Genomic DNA, 27,084 nt, shown 5'->3' on the forward strand with positions numbered 1-27,084 from the left:
CTGAGCTCCCCCCACACCCCGCTCCCCCAACTCTGAGCTCCCCCTGCACCCCGCCCCCAGCTCTGAGCTCCCCCCACACCCCACTCCCCCAACTCTGAGCACCCCTTGCACCCCGCCCCCAGCTCTGAGCTCCCCCCACACCCCACTCCCCCAACTCTGAGCTCCCCCCGCACCCCGCCCCCAGCTCTGAGTTCCTGCAGCTCCGAGCCTCCCCCCCCCCCGTGCCCCGCACCCCACACCCCCAGCTCCGAGCTCCCCCCACACCCTGCACCTGCAGCTCTGAGCTCCCCCTGCGCCCTGTACCCGCAGCTCCGAGCCCCCCTGCACCCCGCCCCCAGCTCTGAGTTCCTGCAGCTCCGAGCCTCCCCCCCCGTGCCCCGCACCCCACACCCCCAGCTCCGAGCTCCCCCCTCGCCCCCAGCTCCCAGCTCCCCCCTCGCCCCCAGCTCCCAGCTCCCCCCACGCCCCCAGCTCCCAGCTCCCCCCTCGCCCCCAGCTCCCAGCTCCCGCTCTGTCTCCCCGCAGCCTGATGGAATGTGCGGTGGAGCACCCGGCCATCGCCAAGTCTGTGGAGAACTTCGTGAGCCTGGTGAAGGGGCTGCTGGAGAAGCTGCTGGACTACCGGGACGTGATGGCGGACGACAGCAAGGACAACCGCATGAGCTGCACTGTGAACCTGCTGGTGCGGAGCGGGGGGGGGGGGGGGGAAGGGCGGGGGATGGGGGGCGGGGGGCGGGGGGGTGGGGGGACGGGGGGCGGGGGGGATGAGGGGCGGGGGACGGGGGGGCGGACGACAGCAAGGACAACCGCATGAGCTGCACTGTGAACCTGCTGGTGCGGAGCGGGGGGGGGGGGGTGGAGGGCGGGGGACGGGGGGACGGGGGGCGGGGGGACGGGGGGCGGGAGGACGGGGACGGGGGGGCGGGGGGGAAGGGGCCGGGGGAGGCGGGGGGACAGGGGGCGGGGGGACGGGGGGCGGGGGGCGGGGGGGAAGGGGCCGGGGGGGGCGGGGGATGGGGGGTGGGGGGACAGGGGGCGGGGGCGGGGGGGAAGGGGCCGGGGGGGGCGGGGGGCGGGGGGCGGGGGCGATGAGGGGCGGGGGAGGTGGGGCGGGGGGGACGGGGGACGGGGGGCGGGGGGCGGGGGGGGCGGGGGGACGGGGGGGCAGGGGGACGGGGCGGAGGGTGGGGGGGACGGGGGGACAGGGGGCGGGGGGCGGGGGGGGTGAGGGGCGGGGGGGAGGTGGGGCGGGGGGGACGGGGGACGGGGGGCGGGGGACGGGGGAGGCGGGGGGACGGGGGGGGCGGGGGCCAGGCCCCAGGGCTCGCTGTGCCTCCGTTTCCCAGCTGGGCTCTCCCGTCACGCGGGGCACGGCCGGCTGCGCAGGGCCAGGCTCCTGTCATCACATGACCATGCTGTCTGTCACGTGACACTCCATCCCCCAGGTGGCAGGACCCCCCCCCCGTCCCCCATTGCCCCTCTCCAGTCCCCATCCTGGGTTTCCACCGCTTAGCTCTTCCATTGATTCTCCAGGAGGCTGAGGGGGCTTGAAACTCCTGACACGGCAGAGAGGGAGTGAGTGCTGAAAACTCACGGCCCAGCGTGCTGAAAGAGCAGCCGGAGGGGTCCGGGCCCCGACGGCCCCCCTGGGAGGAGCAAGTGACCTTGGGATGGCCACCCAGACGGGGAGAGGAGGGGACGGGCCACCGCCCGCAGCCCCAGCTGCCAGCTGTCCGCCTGGACGGCCGTGGGGGCAGGGCAGGGGTGAGCAGGCTGCCCACTGATGCTGCCCGCGGCCTGTGCCCTGGACACGCCTGTGCCCTGGACACGCCTGTGCCCTGGACACGCCCCGGCCCCAAGCACACACAGGTGACTTGGATCACACAGGGTCAGCAAATGCTGGGCCACTCCAGCCCCAACGGCGCTGTGTAGAGAGCGCTGCTCTGGAGCTCCAGTCTGCAGTGCTCCTGTCTGGCCTGATGGCCGGGACCACGTGTGTGCGACACCAGGCCCAGCCTTTTCTTTTGAGATGGGGCCTGGCGAACGTTTTCACCCCAGGAAGAAGCCTGGGACCCTTGATCCTCCCAAGCTCTGCTTCCGGTGCAGCTTGGACGGTGGGCAGGGGCCTGGGCCAGCTCGGGGGGCCCTGGGCCGGCTCGATCTGTTACTGTTCCAGATTGCGCTTGCTCCCCAGAGCTGTGCCCTGTGCATCACGGCCACGCTTCTAAAGATTATGCCGTGCACCTGTCTCAGCCCAGCCGAGGCTCACCTGTGTCCCCCCAGGACGCCATGGCTGAGACCCCACCTCGTCCCCACAGCCTGGGCAGGGGCTTTCCTATCCCAGGGCTCTGCACGGAAAACGCTCACCCCTGTCTCTCTCCCCACCTAGAATTTCTATAAGGATAACAACCGGGAGGAGATGTACATAAGGTGAGAGGCTTGTCTTCTAACCCCGCCTGCCCTGCGGCTCCCCCCGGGGCCACGCCTCCCAGAGCTCACACTTTCTTCATCTCAGGCTGGTGGTGCTGCAATTCCATCAAACCCCACCCTCAACTCCTTCCCTTCCTCTGCAGCAGCCCTGAGGCCTCCTGAGTCTGCTGGGCTGACCGCTGAGTCCTCTAGCTGACCACTCGGTCCTCTGAGCTGACCACTGAATCCTCTGGACTGACCACTCAGTACTCTAGCTGACCACTGAGTCCTCTGAGCTGGCTACTCAGTCCTCTAGCTGGCCACTCAGTCCTCTGAGCTGGTTACTTTCTCTGGGCTGACCAGAGTCCTTAGCTGACCACTCAGTCCTCTGAGCTGACCGCTGAATCCTCTGGGCTGACCACTCAGGCCTCTAGCTGACCATTCAGTCCCCTGGGCTGACCACTGAGTCCTCTGGACCGGCAACTGAGTCCTCTGGACTGGCAACTGAGTCCTTAGCTGACCACTCAGTCCTCTAGCTGACCACCAAGTCCTCTAGCTGACCACCGAGTCCTCTAGCTGACCATGAGTCCTCTAGCTGACCACCGAGTCCTCTAGCTGACCATGAGTCCTCTAGCTGACCACCGAGTCCTCTAGCTGACCACCGAGTCCTCTAGCTGACCATGAGTCCTCTAGCTGACCACCGAGTCCTCTAGCTGACCATGAGTCCTCTAGCTGACCACCGAGTCCTCTAGCTGACCATGAGTCCTCTAGCTGACCACCGAGTCCTCTAGCTGACCATGAGTCCTCTAGCTGACCATGAGTCCTCTAGCTGACCACCGAGTCCTCTAGCTGACCATGAGTCCTCTAGCTGACCACTGAGTCCTCTAGCTGACCACCGAGTCCTCTAGCTGACCATGAGTCCTCTAGCTGACCATGAGTCCTCTAGCTGACCACCGAGTCCTCTAGCTGACCACCGAGTCCTCTAGCTGACCATGAGTCCTCTAGCTGACCACCGAGTTCTCTAGCTGACCACGAGTCCTCTAGCTGACCATGAGTCCTCTAGCTGACCACCGAGTCCTCTAGCTGACCACCGAGTCCTCTAGCTGACCATGAGTCCTCTAGCTGACCATGAGTCCTCTAGCTGACCACCGAGTTCTCTAGTTGACCACCGAGTCCTCTAGCTGACCATGAGTCCTCTAGCTGACCACTGAGTCCTCTAGCTGACCATGAGTCCTCTAACTGACCACCGAGTCCTTAGCTGACCACCGAGTCCTCTAGCTGACCATGAGTCCTCTAGCTGACCACCGAGTCCTCTAGCTGACCATGAGTCCTCTAGCTGACCATGAGTCCTCTAGCTGACCACCGAGTCCTCTAGCTGACCATGAGTCCTCTAGCTGACCATGAGTCCTCTAGCTGACCACCGAGTCCTCTAGCTGACCATGAGTCCTCTAGCTGACCATGAGTCCTCTAGCTGACCACCGAGTCCTCTAGCTGACCACCGAGTCCTCTGGGCCGCCTGCTGTCCTGTCTTGCCCGTGCCCCCTGGAACTCCCTCCCGTGGGTGCCTTGCACGCCTCTGTATTTGTCTTCTGTGAGTGCTGATCTCACGGGGCCTCCTTACCATGTTCCCGTACCGCACGCAACGCCCTTCACCCAAATTTGCAGACTGTTAACTTTTTATCTCCCCTTCTCTCTGAAACGTTTTGTTACTCTTCTCCCACATCCACAGTCACCCCGCCCTCTCCCTTACCCCCAGCCCCCAGCAGCACCCCACATTTTGCACATGGCTCATTTTATCCAGCCCCGTGGCTCAGGTGATGCCCTGCTTTGTCCGGGCACGGGCCACGGCCGTTGGCTAGTGTCTGATCTGGAGGGAAGAGCAGTGAGTTTCGTGGCATTTGCCTCCTACGGGCACAGGGAAGATGCTGGAATTAATTAGCAAAGACTCTGGGGAGGCCTCAATCTGGAGCAAAGATATCCTTGGCCAACTTTGTTTCAGAATCTCATACTTTTTCCTGTGAAGGTTTTTATTAGTGTCGCCATCAATCCATCTATCCATCTGTCCATCTATATATCTATCCATCCATCCATCCATCTATCCATCCATCTATATCCATCCATCCATCCATCCATCCATCCGTCTATCCATTCTTCCATCTATCCATCCATCCATCCGTCTATCTCTCCATCCTTCCATCTATCCATTCATCCATCCATCCATCTATCTGTCTATGCATCCTTCCATCTATCTATCCATTCATCCATCCATCCATCTATCCATCCATCTATCCATCCGTCCATCCATCTATTTATCATCCATCCATCCATCTATCCATCCACCCATCTATATCCATCCATCTGTATATCCATCTGTCTATCCATTCTTCCATCTATCCATCCATCCATCCATCTATCCATCCTTCCATCATCCATCCATTCATCTATCCATCTTTCCATCCATCCATCCATCCATTCATCCATCTATCCATCCATCATCTATCCATCCTTCCATCTATCTATCCATCCATCCATCCATCCATCCATCCATCCATCTATATCCATCCATCCATTTATCCATCCATCTATATATGTATGTATACATGTATGTATGTATCTATCTATCCATTCATCTAATTAGTGCCAGGACTGTGTCCCTAACTTCTCTGGGTCTCCTCTGGAAACAGGAACCCCAAAGACTCAACCATCACGGTTCAAAATCAGCTGCTTAGCTTTGGACCGGGGCCAGCAAGGGGCCCACGGGAGCTCAGATCAGAGCTGGCGCTGCCACCCTGCGGGCTGCTGCTGTCTGGGTGGATCAGGGAGGGTGTGGTTGTGCGTCTGGCTCCTTCCCGCCCCCGCCAGTCGCCTCCGGTCACGGTACCCGGTCGCCCGCCCCTGTCCCCCCCAGGTACCTGTACAAGCTCCGAGACCTCCACCTGGACTGCGACAACTACACAGAGGCGGCCTACACGCTGCTCCTGCACACCTGGCTGCTCAAGGTGCCGCTAGCCTCGGAACGGGCTGGGGGAGGTGTGGGCCCCCCTCCCCCCGCTCCTCGCTCGGCCCGGCCCCCAAGCTTGGAAGCCGGCATGCTTCGCCCGGCCGAGGTTCTGAGGGGTTTACGTTCAGCCACGGAAGCCCCCAGGGCTTCGCGCCGCCCAGCTGTGAGTGGCCACCAAGCCCAGCCTGGCCACGGAGCGGCCCGCCGAGCTGCTCTCCTTCCCAGGGAAGACACGCTGTGGACCAAGTCCACGTGGTCCCCTTTGAACAGCTGGGGCCGGGTCTCCCGGGGCTGGATGAGATGCCCACAGACCGCGCAGCGCGAGCCGCGGGGTCACGTGGCCTGGCTGGAAGCGCCGGGTGTCCGTGCGGGACTCTGGTCAGGGTGCTCGTCACGGTGGTCCTCGGGTCTCACGTCCACTCCACTCAGTTACCAGAGACGCAGCTGCAGGCCCACGCCAGACACCGGGGTCCTCGGGCCCCGCGCGGACCTCCTGGGAGGACGTGCATGACCCCCGCGCCCCCTGTCCCGTGTGCCGTCCACGTGGCACCGCGTGACCCTGCGCGCCGTCCCGTGTGCCGTCCACGTGGCACCGCGTGACCCCGCGCCCCCTGTCCCGTGTGCCGTCCACGTGGCACCGCGTGACCCCGCGCCCCGTCCCGTGTGCCGTCCACGTGGCACCGCGTGACCCGCGCCCCCTGTCCCGTGTGCCGTCCACGTGGCACCGCGTGACCCACGCCCCCTGTCCCGTGTGCCGTCCACGTGGCACCGCGTGACCCCGCGCACCGTCCCGTGTGCCGTCCACGTGGCACTGTGTGACCCCGCGCCCCTGTCCCGTGTGCCGTCCACGTGGCACCGCGTGACCCGCGCCCCCTGTGTGCCGTCCACGTGGCACCGCGTGACCCGCGCCCCCTGTGTGCCGTCCACGTGGCACCGCGTGACCCCGCGCCCCCTGTGCCCTGCCCGCAGTGGTCGGATGAGCCGTGCACGTCGCAGGTGGTGCAGACGGGCCGGCAGTCCCCGCAGACTCACCGGCAGCTGAAGGAGGCGCTCTACGAGACCATCATCGGCTACTTCGACAAAGGAAAGGTGAGCCGCGTCCCCACGCCACGTCCCGAACGTCCAGCGGCTGGGACCGACCCCGCATGGGTGCCGTCAGCGAGTGGGCCGAGGGGAGGGACGTGGCACCAGCGTTAGTCTCCGGATCACAGGGGTCCTCGGGTGGATTTGGCTGAGAGACTGGGCAGAGCAGCGGCCGCCTCACCCACGTCCTGCGGGCAGGACCACCTGTCCCACAGCGGCTTCCGCCGGGCCTGGCCCCGCGCCTCTCTTCTCTACCCCTCGGCCTCGGCCCCTGCATGGCCCATCTTCTTCCCAGTGTGGGAATGAGGGGGGACGTCTCAGTGAGCTGGGAGCCTGGGCCTGGGGTGCGGGACGCCTGGCCGTGGCTCCCCGCTGCCTCAGGGCGCTCTCCGCTGCCCCCCATCTCCACCCCGCCGGCCCCATCCCTCCCAGTGGATCGGGGCAGCCCTGAGCCCCTGGGCCCCTGCGTCCTGTCCTGCAGTCCACTGTCTGTCCCCGCCTGACCCCCGCCCTCAGGTCATGTCTGCGCAGGGCTGGTAAATTCCGGGCCCCCGGGGAGGCCGTGGGTGTCATTTATGAGGATCAGCCCTCCAGGGCAGACGCCTGTCCCTGGGCCTCCGGCCGCAGGCAGCAGAGCCGAGCTCGCCGTGTGTGTGTTGCTGTCGGCGCACCGGCCCGTCCTTGGGGACCAGGTGGGCTTTGTCCTCAGCCAGCGGGCCACGCAGCGCTCTGCCCGGACTGGGCTCCAGGCGCTTCGCAGGCGTGGAGGCTGGAGCCCCACCCCGGGGCAACCTGTCTCCTAGGAAAATGGCACAGGAAGGACTTGGGGTCGGGAGGCGGGGCGTCTGTCCCCAGAGCAGGCCATAGGTGGAGATGGCTCACCCTGAAAGCCACAGTGTTGGAAGCTTCTAGACAGAAGCTCCAACTCCTTAGCCTGCTCTAGCTTTCCTTCCCCTGGAAGGAGGAGAGGCTGGACGAGGCTCCGAGGGTGATTTCTGCCCTGGTCCTGGGGTGGCAGCCACCGTGTGTGGACGGATGCCCGGCGCTCACCAGTCCCACCTCCGGCCCCACACTCCCGGCCCCTGGGGCTCCGCGGCGTGTCCGGTCCGCCTTTCTCTCTGCCTCACCGTGGCATGCATGCGGTGCCCTGTGCCGTATACCCAGGGCCCAGAAGCTGCTCCTCAGTGAATCCCAGAGGCCCAGAACACCACCGGACCGGGAGGACCAGGGAGCGAGTGCCCGCCCACTGCCCCTGCCCGGCACTCAGTGACCCGACCTGGGCCTGGGGTCAGGCCTGCTTCTCCTCATCCTGTCCCAGGGCAGCTGGGGAGGCCCAGAGACCCCACACGGCCCCCAGCGCACCCACGGAGGGCTGCACGTTCAGCTCTTCTGCACATACAGCGTTTCCCTTCCGCTCGCTACGCCGTCCGTGGTTTACAGCCCCGTCCTTCCGCTCTGCGCCCGGCTCCGTTTATTTTTATGGCTGGGCACAGCGGGCACAATTGTCACCCAGCGCACAGGCCTCCTGGTCACCGCCAGCCGCCCCCCCCCCGGGGCTCCTCCACTGAGGGGGGCTTGGCAAAAGTCTGCAAGACTCTTATCTCTAACGAATCAGCAAAAAGCAGAAGTGGACCTGTGGCTCAAGTGAGAGAGCACTGGTCTTGGGTAAAAAACAAAAGCCCAGGGACAGCATCCAGCCCCAGCACACAAAAACAGAGGTGTTAGCACCACCCCCATCCTCACTCCACCTCCAGGGGCCTCCTCCTGGCTCCAGACCCGTCACCCCGTTCAGCAGGGCTGGGACTGGCAGAGGGGGAGATCCAGACCCGGGCCTCCAGGAGACCAGCACTGTGCCAGCTTCCTCTGGCCGCTGGCTCACTTCTTCAGAAAGTGGGGCCCTGCACCCCACCCCACTGCATGCTGGGATCTGAGGGGCAGGGGGCTGAGTTCCTGCGCTGGTCCCTAGGTAGGGGTGGGGTCTCGGCCCTGGGGCCGCATGCCAGCCTGCTCAGCTTGGCGGTGCCCTGGGCGGTTTCCTGGCTCTCCGAACCTCCATCTCTCGCTTCCTGAGACAGGCGGATTGTGAGTTCCGAGAGCATGGCAGGCAGCACGCACGGAGCCCGCCCAGCCTTGCCGCGGAAGCGGGCTGAGGCCAGGAAAGGCCATCGACACCCTCCCTGCGGAGCCCGGCTCCGGGGGCCAGGCTGGGCTCCGGGCCTCTGGGGGCCGGGCACCCTGACCTCTCCTGACTCTGCTGTGTGTCTGCCACAGATGTGGGAGGAGGCCATCAGCTTGTGCAAGGAGCTGGCAGAGCAGTACGAGACCGAGCTCTTCGACTACGAGCTGCTCAGCCGCAACCTGGTGAGGCTGGGGGGGGGCGGGGGGGTGTGGGAAGACGGGGGAGGGGAGGGGGGGCTGGCTGGAGCGGGGGTGGGGGGTGGAGGGCACCCGCGGCCCTGCTGCTGTACACACATTGAACACTGCCTACTCACAATTAAAGTTCCACACATCAGCAGCCAACGGAGCAAAAACACAGATCCGGGCTTGTTGACGAGTAGAAAAATCACATGAAAATGTTCTCCATTGGGGGTCCCATTGTGGATTTGGGGGCCGGGGAGCAGGGGAGGGAGCCCCACTGGCTTGGACTACAGAAGTCAGGACGTGGTGGAGACCTGCAGAACCTGCCTTCCACGCTCCCCTGCATGCATGTGCACACCTCTACACACGCACCCTGCATGTACACACCCGTACACGTATGTGTCCCTGCATGCACATGCACACCTCTACACACGCACCCTGCATGTACACACCCGTACACGTATGTGTCCCTGTATGCACGTGTGCACCTCTACACACGCACCCTGCATGTACACACCCGTACACATGTGTCCCTGAATGCACATGCACACCTCTACACATGCACCCTGCATGTACACACCTGTACACATGTCCCTGCATGCACACACCCCTACACGTGCACACCTCTACACACGCACCCTGCACGTACACACCCATACACGTATGTGTCCCTGCATGCACATACACACCTCTACACACACACTCTGCATGTACACACCCGTACACGTATGTGTCCCTGCATGCACGTGCACACCTCTACACATGCACCCTGCATGTACACACACACCTGTACACATGTCCCTGCATGCACACACCCCTACACGTGCACACCTCTACACACGCACCCTGCATGTACACACCCGTACACGTATGTGTCCCTGTATGCACGTGCACACCTCTACACATGCACCCTGCATGTACACACCTGTACACATGTCCCTGCATGCACACACCCCTACATGTGCACACCTCTACACACGCACCCTGCATGTACACACCCATACATGTATGTGTCCCTGCATGCACATGCACACCTCTACACACGCACCCTGCATGTACACACCCGTACATGTATGTGTCCCTGCATGCACATGCACACCTCTACACATGCACCCTGCATGTACATACCCATACACGTATGTCCCTGTATGCACGTGCACACCTCTACACATGCACTCTGCATGTATGCACCCATACACATGTCCCTGCATGCACACACCCCTACACGTGCACACCTCTACACACGCACCCTACATGTAAACACCCATACATGTATGTGTCCCTGTATGCACATGCACACCTCTACACACGCACCCTGCATGTACACACCCGTACATGTACGTGTCTCTACATGCACATGCACACCTCTACACACACCCTGCATGTGCACACCCATACACATGTCCCTGCATGCACATACCCCTACACATGCACACCTCTACACACACACCCTGCATGTACACACCCGTACACATGTGTCCCTGAATGCACATGCACACCTCTACACAGGCACCCTGCATGTACACACCTGTACACGTATGTGTCCCTGCATGCACACCTCTACACATGCACCCTGCGTGTTCACACCCATATACGTATGTGTCTCTGCATGCATGCACCCCTACACACACACCTCTACACATGCACCCTGCATGTACACACCCGTACACATGTGTCCCTGCATGAACATGCACACTTCTACACATGCACCCTGCATGCACGCACCTGTACACGTATGTGTCCCTGCATGCACGCACCCCTACACATGCACACCTCTATACATACCCTGCATGTACAAATCCATACACGTATGTGTCCCTGAATGCATGTACCCCTATACATGGACACCTCTACACATGCACCCTGCATGTACACGCCCATACACGTGTCCCTGCATTCACACACCCCTACACATGCACACCTCTACACATGCACCCTGCATGTACATGCCTGTACATGTATGTGTCCCTGCATGCATGCACCTCTACACACACCCTGATACATGTGCACCCTACAATGTGTGTGCTAGTGAGTGCAGACCTCCAGGACTGCTCAGCCCACCAAGGGAGGCTGGCCCAGATTTTTCCAGAAGACTACAGGATGAGGGTCAGATGCTAGCTTTTCCTCTTGGGGTGGGTGTGAAGGTCTTTTGAAAATCATCTGAGCTGTTGGCCGTTTCTGTTGTGTGTCCGGATGTGATGCAAATGCACACGAGTGTACCTGTCTGTATGCACACGCATGTGCTCACACGTGTGCATCATAAAGACACTTAGCATTGTCCCACACATCACTGCATAGATGTTCTCAGGCATGGAGGTGTGCGTGCCTTCCACACGTGGGCACACACCTTCCACACATGTGTACACCCGGAACACACACACAGAGGCAGATGCCACCTCTCCTGGCACCCGTCTAGCTCCACGTGGGGCTCCATAGTCCTGTGGGCCGTGTCTCTTCATGTGTGTGCTGGAATAGTCGCAAGGTGTGCACACAGGGAGGCGTCTCCAGCCGTGGGCCCCACGAGGGGCGCCCGGGTGCTGGCGGGGCACTGTGGGGCTGCACCGATGCCGTTGCCCGGGCCACGGTGCCCCCCTGCAGAGAGGCAGGCTGGGGACTGCGGGGTGGGGGGAGTCACAGCATCCCTGCGCTTCACACGGGCTGTTACGGGGGGGGGGGGAGGACACAGGACAGGCGCACAGCGATGCGCACCGAGCACGTGGTGCCACCGCCGCAGCCGGCCGGGCCCGGACCGGCACCACATGGCGCTGTGCTGCTTTCCTTCCAGATCCAGCAGGCAAAGCTGTATGAGAACATCATGAGGGTCCTGAGGCCCCGGCCAGACTACTTTGCCGTCGGGTACTACGGCCAGGGGTTCCCCTCCTTCCTGCGGGTGAGTCTGGGGCGACTGGGCTCAGCCCCAGCCTCTCTACACCTCCCCTGTGCACTGAGGGCCTGCTGCGTGTGCAGACGCCGGGGCTCCGCAGACGGCGCTGCCGCCCCACCGTCCCCACCAGACCCCCATAGCCAGTCCCGCATCCCCAGCCTCAGCCGGGTTTCTCTGCGGAGCGGAAAGCCCGTCTGGCTCCGTTCTGGGGTCAGGAGATAGAAAAGAAACAGAGGCCTGGTCCTGAGCTCGGGTCACTCTGCTCCCACACTGCGGAAGTTGTGGCGGGCCACAGGCAGCAGGTGGGGAGCGGGGAGGGGGTGACCCCCCAGGCGGCGGGCAGCTTGTGGTGAACTCCCCTAGACGCCATTTCCAGAGCTCTGGAGCGAGCCCCGGGAATACAAGCTTCAAAGGGCTCCTGGGGACAGGGCTGTGTGGCACCGTCCTGTAATCCCAGCTGCTTGGGAAGTAGAGGCAGGAGGACCAAACAAACACGTAGGGCTTTACCTGAAAACGGAGCCAACGCACGGGGCCCTGTGGCCTGGCCCCGTGATAGAGTTCTTGTTCTGTGAGTGAGGCCCGGAGTTCAAACCCCTGAAAGGGGCGGACCACGGGTCTGGAAGAGGCGGCCACGGCCGAGGAAGGGAAGAAGTGTGTCCCTGTGGGCTCAGGGGGAGCCGGGGCGGAGGACGCCAGGGCGGGTCGCGGGGGCCCAGACAGACACGCGCGATCGATCGGAAGCTGCAGGTAGGTGACATGAGGATGGACGTTCTCAGCAGGCCCCGTCTGCCCTGCCAGCCGCCCCCGGCCTGCATCAGCAGAGCCACAGTGAGCTCGCGGGGCCGCCGAGGGGAGGGGCGGCGGGGCCTCGGCGCCCGGGGGTCCCACACAGCTCGCCGGCTCTGACGCCCCCCCCCCATCCCGCAGAACAAGGTGTTCATCTACCGGGGGAAGGAGTATGAGCGGAGGGAGGACTTCCAGGCGCAGCTCCTGAGCCAGTTCCCCAACGCCGAGAGCCTGACCACCACCTCCGCCCCCGGGGAGGAGGTGCGGGCCGCGCCCGGCCAGTGTATCCCATAGCGGCCGTGGGAAGCGGGGGGCGGGGGGACACTTGGGCGTCCGGGATCCCGCCCCACCCCGCCCCGCCAAGCGCACGTGACTGTGGGCATTTGGGGACAGTGAGGTTCCCCAGCTCCCCGCCCTCACGCGGGCAGACCCTCTCCTGGGTCACCTTACGGAACGTGGCCTTTGCTGGACATTGGGAGCCTGTGACCTCGCGCCCCGTTGGTGTGGTTGGGAGACTTGCCCTCCGTCCGCCACGCTCTGGGCGATTTGTGGCTTGGAGGGAGGACATTGGCTCCGCCTGGTGCCCACCCGAGTCCACAGTGCCCGGCCCAGAGCCCACGGGAGAGACAGCGAGCGAGGAGAGAGGAGAGAGGAGAGGAGGGGGAGAGGGAGAGAGAGACAGCGGGGGGGGGGCACCTGCGCTGGGTCAGGGTGGGATTACCACCCCCTCCCCGCCACCTCCCTCCCCCGTGCGAGGGGCTGATGTGTGGGAGCCAGGCGGCGGCACGCGTTACCCGGCCTCCGCTCCATCCTCCCCACCCCCCCTCCCCCTCCTCCCCGGCACCACCCCCACCTGCAGCTGGCTGAAGTCACAGCCTTGAAAATGGGGTTGGCAGGCGCACAGCTGTCGGCTCGGTCTGCTGAGCCTCCATCCACACATTTTCCTCCTGGGTGATAAATATTCACGCGTAACCTTTCCCCGCCGCCCTTCCGTGGCCGTGTGCAGAGCTCTGGGGAGAGCCTGGGCCAGGCCGCGCTGAGGCCTGCACGGTGGCGGACGTCCAGGCCCGGGCAGCCGCGTGGCCTTTGGCTTGGGCAGGGGAGCGAGCCTGCGTCCCTGGGCTTCACTGCGTGTTTAGGAGCCCGAGGCCAGCGAGCAGGTGAAGAGGAGCGGGAACGGGCCACTGAGCTGTGCAGCCTCCTCCGGGGCTGAGGGCCAGGCCGTGAGATGGGTGTGGGCCGCGGAGAAGGTCGGGAGGGAGGGGGAGAGCAGCGCAGTCGGGGTGAAGCTGGTCCCTGGGGCGTCCCACGGCCGGTCTGCTGTGCACCTGAGTCCTTAACTCCAGACTGCAGACATCCAGTGCTTCACGGTCCAGCCTGTCCTGGATGAGCACCCCCGGTTCAAGAACAAGCCTGTGCCTGACCAGATCATCAAGTAAGACCCGCAGCCGCCGGGGAGAAGGGAGAGGGCGGGGTGGGCTCCTGGGGTCACGCTGGGGCCCAGCGCCCCCCGTGGCGCAGCCCGCCCGGGAGAAGGGAGAGGGCGGGGCGGGCTCCTGGGGTCAGCCCATGTGCTCCCTGTCACCTCCTGGAAGGTCAGTCACCTGCAGTTAGCCTGGACAAAGCCAGAGATGGGGGGAGGGAGGGCTGGGGTTCACTAGACTGGGTGGGTGAACGTTGTTCACCGTGGCCCCACAATATCCCCAGAGAACCTCAGGAGAGATGGGAGCTGGCAGGGGACCAGCAGGGAGGTGACAAGTAGGGGAGGAGCAAGGTTGCCTGGGGTTGCCTAGCAGGTGTATTTACCGTGGCTGTCAGTCCTGGGTGGGTGGTGTGTAGGTGGCTGTCAGTCCTGGGTGGATGGTGGGTAGGTGGCTGTCAGTCTTGGGTGGGTGGTGGTAGCATGGCTGTCAGTCTTGGGTGGGTGGTGTGTAGGTGGCTGTCAGTCCTGGGTGGGTGGTGTGCAGGTGGCTGTCAGTCTTGGGTGGGTGGTGGGTAGGTGGCTGTCAGTCTTGGGTGGGTGGTGGTAGCATGGCTGTCAGTCTTGGGTGGGTGGTGTGTAGGTGGCTGTCAGTCTTGGGTGGGTGGTGTGCAGGTGGCTGTCAGTCTTGGGTGGGTGGTGTGCAGGTGGCTGTCAGTCTTGGGTGGGTGGTGGTAGCATGGCTGTCAGTCTTGGGTGGGTGGTGTGCAGGTGGCTGTCAGTCTCGGGTGGGTGGTGGTAGCATGGCTGTCAGTCCTGGGTGGGTGGTGGGTAGGTGGCTGTCAGTCCTGGGTGGGTGGTGTGTAGGTGGCTGTCAGTCTTGGGTGGGTGGTGGTAGCATGGCTGTCAGTCCTGGGTGGGTGGTGTGCAGGTGGCTGTCAGTCTTGGGTGGGTGGTGTGCAGGTGGCTGTCAGTCTTGGGTGGGTGGTGTGCAGGTGGCTGTCAGTCTTGGGTGGGTGGTGGTAGCATGGCTGTCAGTCTTGGGTGGGTGGTGGGTAGGTGGCTGTCAGTCTTGGGTGGGTGGTGTGCAGGTGGTTGTCAGTCTTGGGTGGGTGGTATGCAGGTGGCTGTCAGTCTTGGGTGGGTGGTGGTAGCATGGCTGTCAGTCTTGGGTGGGTGGTGTGCAGGTGGCTGTCAGTCTTGGGTGGGTGGTGTGCAGGTGGCTGTCAGTCTTGGGTGGATGGTGTGTAGGTAGCTGTCAGTCTTGGGTGGGTAGTGGTAGCATGGCTGTCAGTCTTGGGTGGGTGGTGGGTAGCATGGCTGTCAGTCTTGGGTGGGTGGTGGTAGCATGGCTGTCAGTCTTGGGTGGGTGGTGTGCAGGTGGCTGTCAGTCTTGGGTGGGTGGTGTGCAGGTGGCTGTCAGTCTTGGGTGGGTGGTGGGTAGCATGGCTGTCAGTCTTGGGTGGGTGGTGCTAGCATGGCTGTCAGTCCTGGGTGGGTGGTGTGTAGTATGGCTGTCAGTCTTGGGTGGGTGGTGTGTAAGTGGCTTTCAGTCTTGGGTGGGTGGTGTGCAGGTGGCTGTCAGTCTTGGGTGGGTTGGTGTGCAGGTGGCTGTCAGTCTTGGGTGGGTGGTGGGTAGCATGGCTGTCAGTCCTGGGTGGGTGGTGGGTAGGTGGCTGTCAGTTCTGGGTGGGTGGTGTGTAGGTGGCTGTCAGTCTCGGGTGGGTGGTGGTAGCATGGCTGTCAGTCTTGGGTGGGTGGTGGTAGCATGGCTGTCAGTCTTGGGTGGGTTGGTGTGTAGGTGGCTGTCAGTCTTGGGTGGGTGGTGGGTAGCATGGCTGTCAGTCTTGGGTGGGTGGTGGTAGCATGGCTGTCAGTCTTGGGTGGGTGGTGTGCAGGTGGCTGTCAGTCTTGGGTGGGTGGTGTGCAGGTGGCTGTCAGTCTTGGGTGGGTGGTGGGTAGCATGGCTGTCAGTCTTGGGTGGGTGGTGCTAGCATGGCTGTCAGTCCTGGGTGGGTGGTGTGTAGTATGGCTGTCAGTCTTGGGTGGGTGGTGTGTAAGTGGCTTTCAGTCTTGGGTGGGTGGTGTGCAGGTGGCTGTCAGTCTTGGGTGGGTGGTGTGCAGGTGGCTGTCAGTCTTGGGTGGGTGGTGGGTAGCATGGCTGTCAGTCCTGGGTGGGTGGTGGGTAGGTGGCTGTCAGTTCTGGGTGGGTGGTGTGTAGGTGGCTGTCAGTCTCGGGTGGGTGGTGGTAGCATGGCTGTCAGTCTTGGGTGGGTGGTGGTAGCATGGCTGTCAGTCTTGGGTGGGTTGGTGTGTAGGTGGCTGTCAGTCTTGGGTGGGTGGTGGGTAGGTGGCTGTCAGTCTTGGGTAGGTGGTGGTAGCATGGCTGTCAGTCTTGGGTGGGTGGTGGTAGCATGGCTGTCAGTCTTGGGTGGGTGGTGTGCAGGTGGCTGTCAGTCTCGGGTGGGTGGTGGTAGCATGGCTGTCAGTCTCGGGTGGGTGGTGGTAGCATGGCTGTCAGTCCTGGGTGGGTGGTGTGTAGGTGGCTGTCAGTCTTGGGTGGGTGGTGGTAGCATGGCTGTCAGTCCTGGGCACTGCGTGGTGTGGTTCAGCGGCTCTAGTTGGAGCTGCTGCCCTGGAGGGCAGGCTGAGGCCCTCCACATGGGTTGTGCAGTGTAGTGCTCAGGGTCAGCAGGGGGCAGCAGCCGGAACTGACCTCTCCTGACCAGCCGCCGCCTCCTTCTAGCTTTTACAAGTCCAACTACGTGCAACGGTTCCACTATTCCCGGCCGGTGCGCAGGGGTGCGGTGGACCCCGACAACGAGTTCGCTGTGAGTGTCTCCGCCCGGGGGGTGGGGATTTCTGAGGACTCAAGGCCGGCGTCCATGGAGAGGGCCACGTTGGCTGCTCGTTTCTTTTCCTTTGAGTGGCTCTCGGCCCGGGCGGCTTGTTTCGTGTTGCCACCAGGATCCCGAGTGGCTGGACTTACTTCTTACGTATTTGGTGTTTGGGGGACAGTGCCCAGGGCATGCTGGGTGCGAGTGCTGGCCCTGGAGCCGCTTGGTCCTCCTCCCTGAGTCTCCCTGTGCTAACCTCAAGCTCACGGTCCCCCCCACCCCCCCCGCCTCCCCCCTGAGACCCTGGGCCCGGGCGTGCCCGTGATCCCCAGCCTAGACCAACCCGGTAATTTTGGGTCACTGCCCTTCTGAGGACATGGGGTGCACCACAGCCCCCAGAAGGTTCGAGTGGCCTCTCTCCACTGTGGGGTCGGGCAGGGCCGCACTGCCCGCTGGAGCTGTAGTATTCCCGTCCCGCGGGCGGTGGGCGGCCCTGGGGCCCGGGCCTCTGAGACCCAGCGTCCTAAGAGCCTCCATGTCCCGCCCTGCGCCCGGCCGGCCCCCAGTCCATGTGGATCGAGAGGACGTCATTCCTGACCGCGTACAAGCTGCCCGGCATCCTGCGCTGGTTCGAGGTGGTCCACATCTCCCAGGTAAGTGTGGGCATCCGTGGGGAACCCCGTCCCCCGGGAGGAGGCCTAGACTAGAAAGCGGGCAGTGTGGGTGCCTCTTTCCTCCCTGGCTTTGGGGCCCCGCAGAGGCTGGCTTTGAGGGCACCGCTTGCCAACCTCTGAGGCTGGCGGAGGCCCCCGCTCGGGGCCGGCCACTGTGGCTGAGCTGTGTTGCTCAAGGCTAGCGCTCTACCGCTTGAACCACCTGCGGCTCCACTTCCAACTTTTGGTGTTTTGCTGGAGATAGAGTCTCTGGCCTTTCCTGCCCCAGGCTGGTTTTGAACTGGGATCCTCCGATCTCCTGAGTAGCCTGTGATGGGTGTGGGCTGCGCCGCCCGGCAGCTGTCTCTGTTTCTAAGCATCCACTGAGGCCAGTGTGCGTCTTTCCTGCAGAGCACCATCAGCCCCCTGGAGAACGCCATCGAAACCATGTCCGCGGCCAACGAGAAGATCCTGATGATGGTCAACCAGTACCAGAGCGACCCCGGCCTGCCCATCAACCCACTGTCCATGCTGCTCAACGGCATCGTGGACCCGGCCGTCATGGGCGGCTTTGCCAAGTACGAGAAGGTGAGGCCCTCCCTGTCCTCCTGCGGACGCGGCTTCCCGGGGGCTGACATCACCTCCTCCAGAGCCCCAGGCCCTCAGATCCCAAATCCAGCCTTCTCCTCGGGCCACGGGGGGGTGGGGAGGGGGCATAGACAGAGCCTGCCTCCCGTGCCTCCTCCAGGCCTTCTTCACTGAGGAGTACTCCCGGGAGCACCCCGAGGACCAGGACAAGCTGCACCGGCTCAAGGATCTGATCGCCTGGCAGGTGAGGCCGGCCCGGCCGCCACCGCCACGCCACCCTCCCCCACTCTCTCTGCCTCATGGTCCCCAGCTTGCCCCTGGCTGCTGTGCCTCCCCCCATCACACATCCTCTCCCCCTGCCTCCCACCCCGCCCGGCCACCACCCCCCCCCCAGCGGCCTAATCTGCAGGCAGATGCCAGACTGGGGGTTGCTAAGGTTGCCGGCTTTGATGGGAAACTCAAGAGGCTCTGGCTTTTCACAGAGGGACTCCCAGAAAGCCAGCCGCGCCCCCCCCCCCGCCCTGACACGGCCCCACATGACCCCCCCACACCCACCCCTGCCCTCCCCTCCCCCCCACGCACCAGGCAGACAATAGCGCAGGCCCTGCCCCCAGCCGCGCCTCCCTCCCACACTGACCCAGTTTGCTGCTCACAGCGGGCTGGACCTCAGCTCCTGCAGATCTCAGACGGCCGCGTGTGTGGAGTGGGCTCTCAGCCGAGGGTCTGCACCCCTGTCCGCTGCCGCCTCTCCCCCACCCTCCCTCCTACGGGTTCTTCGGTCTCTCCGAAGCTCTTTGCTAAAAGACCCTCCCTCCGTTATTCACCTCTGCCTCCCGCTCCTCATCCGCTGCTCTCCTTCCTCCTCTCCCTCCTCCTCTCCCTCCCCTTCCCCACCCCTCTCTGCAGACAAAACCCCCAATCAGCTAGCTCTGTCCAGGAGGGCTTCGGAGGGCCAGTTGCCCCCAGGCCGGCGGGGGCAGCCCCTGCGTCTGCCCAGCGGGGACAGTGCTCGGCCCTCCTCGCTCCCTTCCGCCGGTCAGCCTGCCCACCCGTGTGGCAAAGCAAGCTTTCGCGGCAGGGAGTTTTGTGACTCTGGGGAGATCGGGAGCGGAAGGCATGGGGCGCAGCTCTAGAGATGAGTTCGAGGTCTGATTGGGGTCCCTGCCTCCTCTGCCTCTGCGGGCGAATGCGGGGCTTGGACAGTGAGCCTCCGGCTCTCACAGACACAGTGCACCTGCGTCTGCGGTCTTTGCTCCTTTTCGTTCTTCAACTCTGTAGCTCCCCCAGACCCCAGATCTCTAAGGCTCCCTCCAGAGGTCCCCCCAAAGGGGGAAAGGCCAGCTCTGAGCCTTCCCTTCCTGGATGCTTTGGGGGACCCCAGGAAGGGGGGCCACCTCCTTGCAACCCCTCAGCCCACACAGCTGCCCAGACCTGTCCCCCGGGCCCCTCCATGCTGTACTGGCTGTCCCCTGCGCCCAGAGAGCGGGCCTGGGCCTCACCGGACGGCCAGGGCCGGGCTGCCCTTCCCGGGGAAGGTCTACCAAGTCCTGGACCCAAAGCCTGTCCTGGGAGCCTGAGCGCAGCCCCCAACACGCCCCCTTGTGGCTGCCTTCCGCATAGCTTAGCTCACTCCACAGGCCACAGGGTCCCCAAAGCAGGTGGCTGGGCCTCGCCCTCCCGGTGGGCACCAGCACAAAGGCCCAGCCCCGCACCTTCCAGGGCAGCCTCGTCAAAGCCAGGGTCAAAGGGAAGCCTGGCTGCTGCTTCTCTGCAGGGCTGGGGTGACCCAAGCTGGTGGCCTCTTCCCGAGCAGCAAGGGCAGGCGGGGTCACAGTCCCGCATCGGGTCCCCGTCCGGGGCAGACCCCAACCTGCAGCTTCCCCAACCTGCAGCTTCCCCGGGCACCTCAAGTCCAGGGGGAAGTCTTCCCTGTGTTGGAGTAGTTAGCCCCTCGGCATCCACGCCCAGCGGGCTCGGCCAGGGGCCCCGTGCACCCGGCTCCCCAGAGGAGGAGTCTCAGCAGCGGACGGGCCAGGAGGAGGCCGGGAGGACGGGGGAGGAGGGGGAGGAGACGGCCCCCATCCCCACGCCCGCCCTTCTCTGCAGATCCCCTTCCTGGGGGCTGGAATCAAGATCCATGAGAAGCGGGTGTCAGACAACCTGCGGCCCTTCCACGAGCGGATGGAGGCCTGCTTCCAGAGCCTCCGGGCGAAGGTCGAGCGCGAGTACGGAGTCCGGGAGATGGTATGGACTGGGGGGGGGGGGATCTGGGGGCCGGCAGGGGGGTCCCTGTGGCGGTGGGCAGGGCGAAGCTGTAGAAGAACCCAGGGAACCGCCTGTCCGTCTGGACCCCAGGGCCCCGCACAGCCACGCGGGTCACATGGGCACACTGGGGCTGCATACGTACAAAGCACCTACTGTGTGCCAGAGTTCAAAGGCAGGGCTGGGAGCATGGCTCAGTGGTGGAGCGCCAGCCTCGCATGCATGAGGCCCTGGGTTCAATTCCTCAGCACCACATACTCAGAAAAAGCCAGAAGTGGCGCCGTGGCTCAAGTGGTAGAGTGCTCGCCTTGAGCAAATGATGCTCAGGGACAGCATCCAGGCCCTGAGTTCAAGCCCCAGAACTGGCCAAAAAAAAAACCCCAAGGCAGTGGGAGAGAGGAGAGAGATGGGGGAGAAGGGGAGGAGCCATGAGAGAAAGAGGAGAGGAAGAGGAGAAGGAAGGTTGGAGAAAGAGGGGAGAGGGGAAGAGGGGGAGTTAGAGAAAGCTAGGGGAGGAGAGGTAGGTTGGAGAAAGGCGGGGGATGGCTGAGCGCTGGTGGCTCACACCTGTCATCCCAGCTACTCAGGAGGCTGAGATCCGAGGACCACGGTTCAAAGCCAGCCTGGGCAGGAAAGTCTGTGAGACTCTGGTCTCCAACTAACCACGGAAGCTCAGGGACATCACCCAGGACCTGAGTTCATACCCCAGGACCAGTGCCAGGATGGGGGTGGGGGGGGTGGGGGGGGTGGGGGGGGAAGGAGGAGGGTACGGCGGGGCATAGGACCTGGGGGGCACAGCGGTCCTCTCTGCTCAGCGAGGTGCCTTCAGATCTACTTGCCTCTCAGCACAGGACGTGCTGCTCAGGTGAGCACCCCCCCCCCTCCGTCCTCCCTCCCGCAGCCAGACTTCGAGGACAGGAGGGCCGGCCGCCCGCGGTCCATGCTGCGCTCCTACAGGCAGATGTCGGTCATCTCGCTGGCTTCCATGAACTCCGACTCGGGCACCCCCAGCAAGGCCAACCCCGAGAGGTCAGCCGGGCCCCGCCCCCCCCACGCCACCCCTCCCCGCTGCCCTCCCCTCCAACCCCCCCCACGCCACCCCTCCCCGCTGCTCTCCCCCCCCACCCCCCGCCGGCTCACCGCGGCCCAGAGACTCCCAGGCCAGCCGTCTGGGGAGAGCAGTGCTCAGGAGCACACCTCCTTCTAGAATGTTCTGTCTGGCAGAGGTGCTATCCCTTCCAGGCCCTCCCCCACCCCCCAATCCCACTCCAGCACAGGCCGGGTCCCACCTTTCAGCTGTGCCGTGGCCGGTGCTGGGCGCGGGTCAGCCCAGCCTGCCCAGGGCCCTCCGCCCTCAGAACACGCGCAAACAAGGCCCGCGGCTCCCCACCCTCCGTGGCCTGGGGGATGGCTCAGGCAGGGTGGCCATGGCCCTGACCGTGGTTTCCACCGCGGCAGCAGCTTCGACCTGGAGGCCGGACCCCCCAGGACCCCGAGAGCCGAGGAGGAGCCCATCTCCCCCGGGAGCACGCTCCCCGAGGTCAAGCTGCGCCGCTCCAAGAAGAGAGCCAAGCGAAGCAGCGTGGTGCTCGCCGGCGAGAAGCCGGCCGAGTCCGAGCTGAAGCGGGTGAGCTCCGCCCGGCCTGGGCCGTGCATCCAGGCCCGCCGCGGCTCTCACACGTGGCTGAGCCGTGGGCCGCGGCTCGTCTGAGCGCCAGCCACGCAGGAGGCGCCTGTCCACCCGGTGGGGGTCTGAGCAGCCCCTGCCCCAGTGCGGGGCCACCACCCACGCGCGGCCCTCCCTAGCCCCTGCGCCCGGGCAGGGGTGGGGTGGGGTGGGCCTCCTGGGTCTCGTGAGTTAATAACCACTGGACGGTGGGGTTGGTCTTATGAATTCTATGTGACATGTGTGACCCAGCCCCAAGAGCGCCCAGAGGGCTCTGGAGAGCCGTGGCCGGCCTGGGGGGCCAGGGGGGGCTCCGGGGAGGAGGGGCCGGGGTGAGGGGGAGCAGGCTGCTCATGCCCACGCCCCGTCCACAGCTCTCCAGGAAGCACGAGTTCATGAGCGACACCAACCTGTCGGAGCACGCGGCCGCACCCCCGCGCACCTCCGTCCTCTCCCAGATGAGCTTTGCCAGCCAGTCCCTGCCCACCATCCCAGGCGAGCCCCCCAACATCCCCCGCCCCTACACCTGCTCATGCCCTTCCCCTCCCCACATCCCCACATCCCCCACCCTACACCTCGCAGCCTGTCCCCGCCCCCGGCCCCACATCCCCCACCCCTACACCGCTCAGCCTGCCCCTCCCCCCGCCCCACATCCCCCACCCCTACACCGCTCAGCCTTCCCCTCCCCCCGCCCCACATCCCCCCACCCCTACACCTCTCAGCCTTCCCCTCCCCTCCCCACATCCCCCCACCCGACACCTCTCAGCCTTCCCCTCCCCCCTCCCCACATCCCCCACCCCTACACCTCTCAGCCTTCCCCTCCCCCCCTCCCCACATCCCCCCACCCTACACCTCTCAGCCTTCCCCTCCCCACATCCCCCACCCCTACACCTCTCAGCCTTCCCCTCCCCCCCTCCCCACATCCCACATCCCCACCCCTACACCTCTCAGCCTTCCCCTCCCCACATCCCCCACCCCTACACCTCTCAGCCTTCCCCTCCCCCCTCCCACATCCCACATCCCCCACCCCTACACCTCTCAGCCTTCCCCTCCCCCCTCCCCACATCCCCCACCCCTACACCTCTCAGCCTTCCCCTCCCCCCTCCCCACATCCCCCACCCCTACACCTCTCAGCCGTCCCCTCCCCCCTCCCCACATCCCCCACCCCTACACCTCTCAGCCTTCCCCTCCCCACATCCCCCACCCCTACACCTCTCAGCCTTCCCCTCCCCACATCCCCCACCCCTACACCTCTCAGCCTTCCCCTCCCCCCTCCCCTCTCCCCCACCCCTACACCTCTCAGCCTTCCCCTCCCCCCTCCCCACATCCCCCACCCCTACACCTCTCAGCCTTCCCCTCCCCCTCCCCACATCCCCCACCCCTACACCTCTCAGCCTTCCCCTCCCCCCTCCCCTCATCCCCCACCCCTACACCTCTCAGCCTTCCCCTCCCCCCCTCCCCACATCCCCCACCCCTACACCTCTCAGCCTTCCCCTCCCCACATCCCCCCACCCCTACACCTCTCAGCCTTCCCCTCCCCTCCCATTCTCTACCTCCTTCTCCCCTCCTCCCTATACTCCCCCCCACCCTGATTCACTTCACCCAACTCCCCTCCGACTCTCCCCTTCTACTCTCCCCTCCACTCCCCTCCCTCTACTCCCCTCCCCCTCCACTCCTCTCCCCCTCTACTCCCTCTACTCCCCTCCCTCCACTCCCTCCACTCCCCTCCCTCTACTCCCCTCCCCCTCCACTCCTCTCCCCTCTACTCCCTCTACTACCCTCCCTCCACTCCCCTCCCTCCACTCCCCTCCCCTCCCTCCCCCTCTCCTCCCCTCCCTCCCCCCTCTCCTCCCCTCCCTCCCCCTCTACTCCCCTCTCTCCCCCTCACTCCCCTCCCTCCCCCTCTACTCCCTCCCCCTCTACTCCCTCCCCCTCTACTCCCTCCCCCCTCTACTCCCCTCCCTCCACTCCCCTCCCCCTCTACTCCCTCCACTCCCCTCCCCTCTCCCCCCCCTCTACCTCCCCTCTCTCCCCCTCTACTCCCCTCCCCCTCTACTCCCTCCCACTCCCCTCCCCCCTCTACTCTCCCCCTCTACTCCCCTCCCTCCACTCCCCTCCCCCTCTACTCCCCTCCTCCACTCCCCTCCCCCTCTACTTCCTCCCCTCTCCTCCCTCCCCCTCTCCTCCCTCCTCCACTACTCCCTCCCCTTCTACTCCCTCCCCTCTACTACCCTCTCCCTCCACTCCCCTCCCCCTCTACTCCTCCGCTGCTCACGGGCCTGGGCCTCCTCCGCTGCTCACTGGCCTGGGCCTCCTCCGCTGCTCACGGGCCTGGGCCTCCTCCGCTGCTCACTGGCCTGGGCCTCCTCCGCTGCTCATGGGCCTGGGCCTCCTCCGTGGCTCACTGGCCTGGGCCTCCTCCGCTGCTCACGGGCCTGGGCCTCCTCCGCTGCTCACTGGGCAGGGCCTCCTCCACTGCTCACGGGCCTGGGCCTCCTCCGCTGCTCACTGGGCCTGGGCCTCCTCCACTGCTCACTGGGCCTGGGCCTCCTCCGCTGCTCACTGGCCTGGGCCTCCTCCGCTGCTCACTGGGCCTGGGCCTCCGTTCTCTTCCAGCCCTCACGCTCTCCGTGGCCAGCTCAGCGGGGCTGGATGAGGCCGGCACATCCCCACGCCTCAGCCAGGCCTTCCTGCACCTCTCGGACGGGGACAAGAAGACCCTGAAGAGGAAGAAAGTGAACCAGTTCTTCAAAACCATGGTGAGGGCCAAGTCGGGGGAGAGGGAGGGAGGGTGGCCACCCAAGAGAAAGCAGTGGGTGTGCACACACGTGCACAAGTGTGCACACCCGGCCCCTCCCAGGGAAGCGTGGTCAGGACACTGCCAGCAATTCCAGGGTACAGGTGTAGACAGCGGCCCTGGGCCCCCACAGGTGCGGGCCCTGCCCCCCCCGCCCTCCCCCCTCCCCCCGCCCCCCCCTCGCCCCGCCCCCCCGTGCTCCTGCTGAGCCCCCGCAGCTCTGCCCTGGGGCTGGAGAATGGACACGTGTGTTCGAGAGGCCCTCAACGCAAAGCTAGTTCGGGATGCCGTCCTGAGCTCCTTCTCCTGCGCCGGCCTAGAGGCCCATGGCGGATGGTATTAATTAGAGCTGTGCTTCTGGAAAACTCCCAAGCTTACTGTGAGCACTGAGCCTGCCCCCACCCCTTGCATCTGCCCTGCTGGAGGAAGGTTCTAGACCTTCGCAGAGCCCCAGGTCCTCACAGCTAGCAAGGGGCCTGTGTGGCTGGACCAGCCCTGTCAGGGCCAGGGTCACAGGAGGTCGGGCTGGGCCTCGGGGAGGGGAGCGCGGGGCTGGTTCCTGGCAGGGCTGCTTTCTGTCCCACAAAGCTGGCCAGCAAGTCGGCTGAAGAAGGCAAGCCGCTGCCGGACTTCCTGTCCACAGACCTGTGACCGTCCCGCTGCTCAGAGAAGGTTCCAGAAGAGAGGCGGATGTCAAAGCCTCCAAGAATGAGAACTGTAACCCCCTCAGTGGCCCTCACTCAGAAGAGACAGGCGGGCCGGACCCCAGGGCTTGGACGGCCACGAGTCCAGCATTCCTGCGAGTGGGGTCACTCTGTGGCTGGGGGGCCAAGCCCTGGATCCCCACCATGCCCCAGCATGTTCCAGCATGCCCCCACGCACTCTGCCAGCATGCCCGCACCCCTCAACCCCACTTCCTAGGCATAGGAGCGTTTTTATTTCATTTTCCAAGGGTCAGCACCTAAGGGCCAAAAGATCCTAGAATACTCTTTCATACTTTCAGTTAAGGGTTGTGTACTTCTCTCGTAACGCAACTACCCAGCTGCTTTGACCGTCTCAGGAGTGTTGCTCTTTCTTACAATAAAATAATCCCATGCCTCAGATAAACCTGGCACTTAACTCTGCGGGCTGGACAGGGTGGGACGGGGCGGGATGGCTGCGTAAGCCCGGGCGGGAGGAAGGCAGCCTGGTCCACCGGGGATAAGCACCCTGGGGCCAGGGGCCAGCAGGAAACCCACCAGACTCATTGGCACCATCCCAAAAGACCCACAGGCCGAGGCAGGAGCTGGGGGGGAGGGCTGTGCTTCCGTGGAGGGGCCCAGTGAATCCCCTCCGTGGTCACATCCGTGCAGCAAACTAACAGGGACGAGCACCACAAAGCTGTGAGCTTAGGAGTCCACCCAGTCGCGCCAGGGGTCAGCTCTGGAGGCGGTGACCCCGGGGCCCCTGGAGATGGCCGGTGTTGGCCGACCCTGAGCAGGAATGGTGACCGAGTCCAGGCTGCTTCCTGGTCAGTCCCAGGACAGCAAGCAGAGGCTCCGGGACGGAACTGTCCAGACCCCACAGGAGCCCGGCTGGGGTGACCCCTCCGTGCCCTCCCACGTTCCCACGCTCCCATGGCCACACACCGGGGGGATTCCAACGCCTGCCCACCCCTCAGCCCCGCCTCTCTCCAGCCCCAAACCCAGCCGCTTGACGCTGCACACACAGCTCACCCTCCGCTTCCCGCTGCTACAGAGAGAAATGGCCGCCAGAGGGCGCGGGTGCTCTGTGGTTCTTCAGACTCAGATGCGCGAGATGCTGAAAACAGCATTCCAGCACCCAGATCGCCTTGGCCTGGCCAGGCAGGCAGGCACCAGCCCGGCCTCCGCCAGCCCAGCCTCTACCATGCCAGCCTCTGCTAGGCCGGCCTCCACCAGCCTGGCCTCAGGACGGAGTGCCTCCCACCCCCGTGTCCCCACAGATCCCAAGTCGTGGCCCTTGCTCATGCCTGGGGACGGACAGAGACCGGGTGGGCTCCATACCAGAAGAGAACTACCGCAGAACACAGGTGGCCCTGTGATGTCAGGGATGGAGACACAGAGCTTAGCCTCTCTCGTCCTCAGGCCCATCCCAATCGACTTCTGCCTCCCCAGGCTTCTGGGAGCCCGTGCGCATGAGAGCCACCTGCGGCTGAGCAAGGGGGCTGAGGACACCGAGCCCATCCCCCACCCCTTCCCCGGCCAGCTGCGGTGTCGCAGCTCTCGACAGTGGAGCTGGGATCCGTGCGAGGAGGCGCGGCACCAGAGGCTGCCCCCTCCCCCCCCCCCGTGCCCGTGGGCCGGGTCCTGACCGGAACCG

The 27,084-nt window shown here is 64.7% G+C and overlaps 1 protein-coding gene across 1 annotated transcript in view; it reads left to right on the forward strand.

Moving 5' to 3' along the window:
• The window catches only part of LOC122101084 (dedicator of cytokinesis protein 2-like), a 153,919-nt gene extending 128,068 nt beyond the window's left edge, over positions 1-25,851 (forward strand). Inside the window, 18 exon segments of the mRNA XM_042671427.1 lie at positions 526-682; positions 2,390-2,430; positions 5,318-5,408; positions 6,380-6,499; positions 8,765-8,854; positions 11,637-11,741; positions 12,663-12,804; positions 13,875-13,956; positions 16,688-16,772; positions 17,345-17,431; positions 17,843-18,019; positions 18,180-18,263; positions 20,126-20,263; positions 21,183-21,310; positions 21,743-21,908; positions 22,322-22,442; positions 24,564-24,706; positions 25,333-25,851. Of these exon segments, the coding sequence (XP_042527361.1) occupies positions 526-682; positions 2,390-2,430; positions 5,318-5,408; positions 6,380-6,499; positions 8,765-8,854; positions 11,637-11,741; positions 12,663-12,804; positions 13,875-13,956; positions 16,688-16,772; positions 17,345-17,431; positions 17,843-18,019; positions 18,180-18,263; positions 20,126-20,263; positions 21,183-21,310; positions 21,743-21,908; positions 22,322-22,442; positions 24,564-24,706; positions 25,333-25,395 (2,020 nt within the window). The 3' untranslated portion in view covers positions 25,396-25,851.
• The last annotated feature ends 1,233 nt before the right edge of the window (positions 25,852-27,084 follow it).

This window comes from Dipodomys spectabilis, unplaced genomic scaffold (assembly GCF_019054845.1).
Source record: "Dipodomys spectabilis isolate Male_0828 unplaced genomic scaffold, ASM1905484v1 ptg000624l, whole genome shotgun sequence".
In the NCBI taxonomy this organism is placed as follows: domain Eukaryota; kingdom Metazoa; phylum Chordata; class Mammalia; order Rodentia; family Heteromyidae; genus Dipodomys; species Dipodomys spectabilis.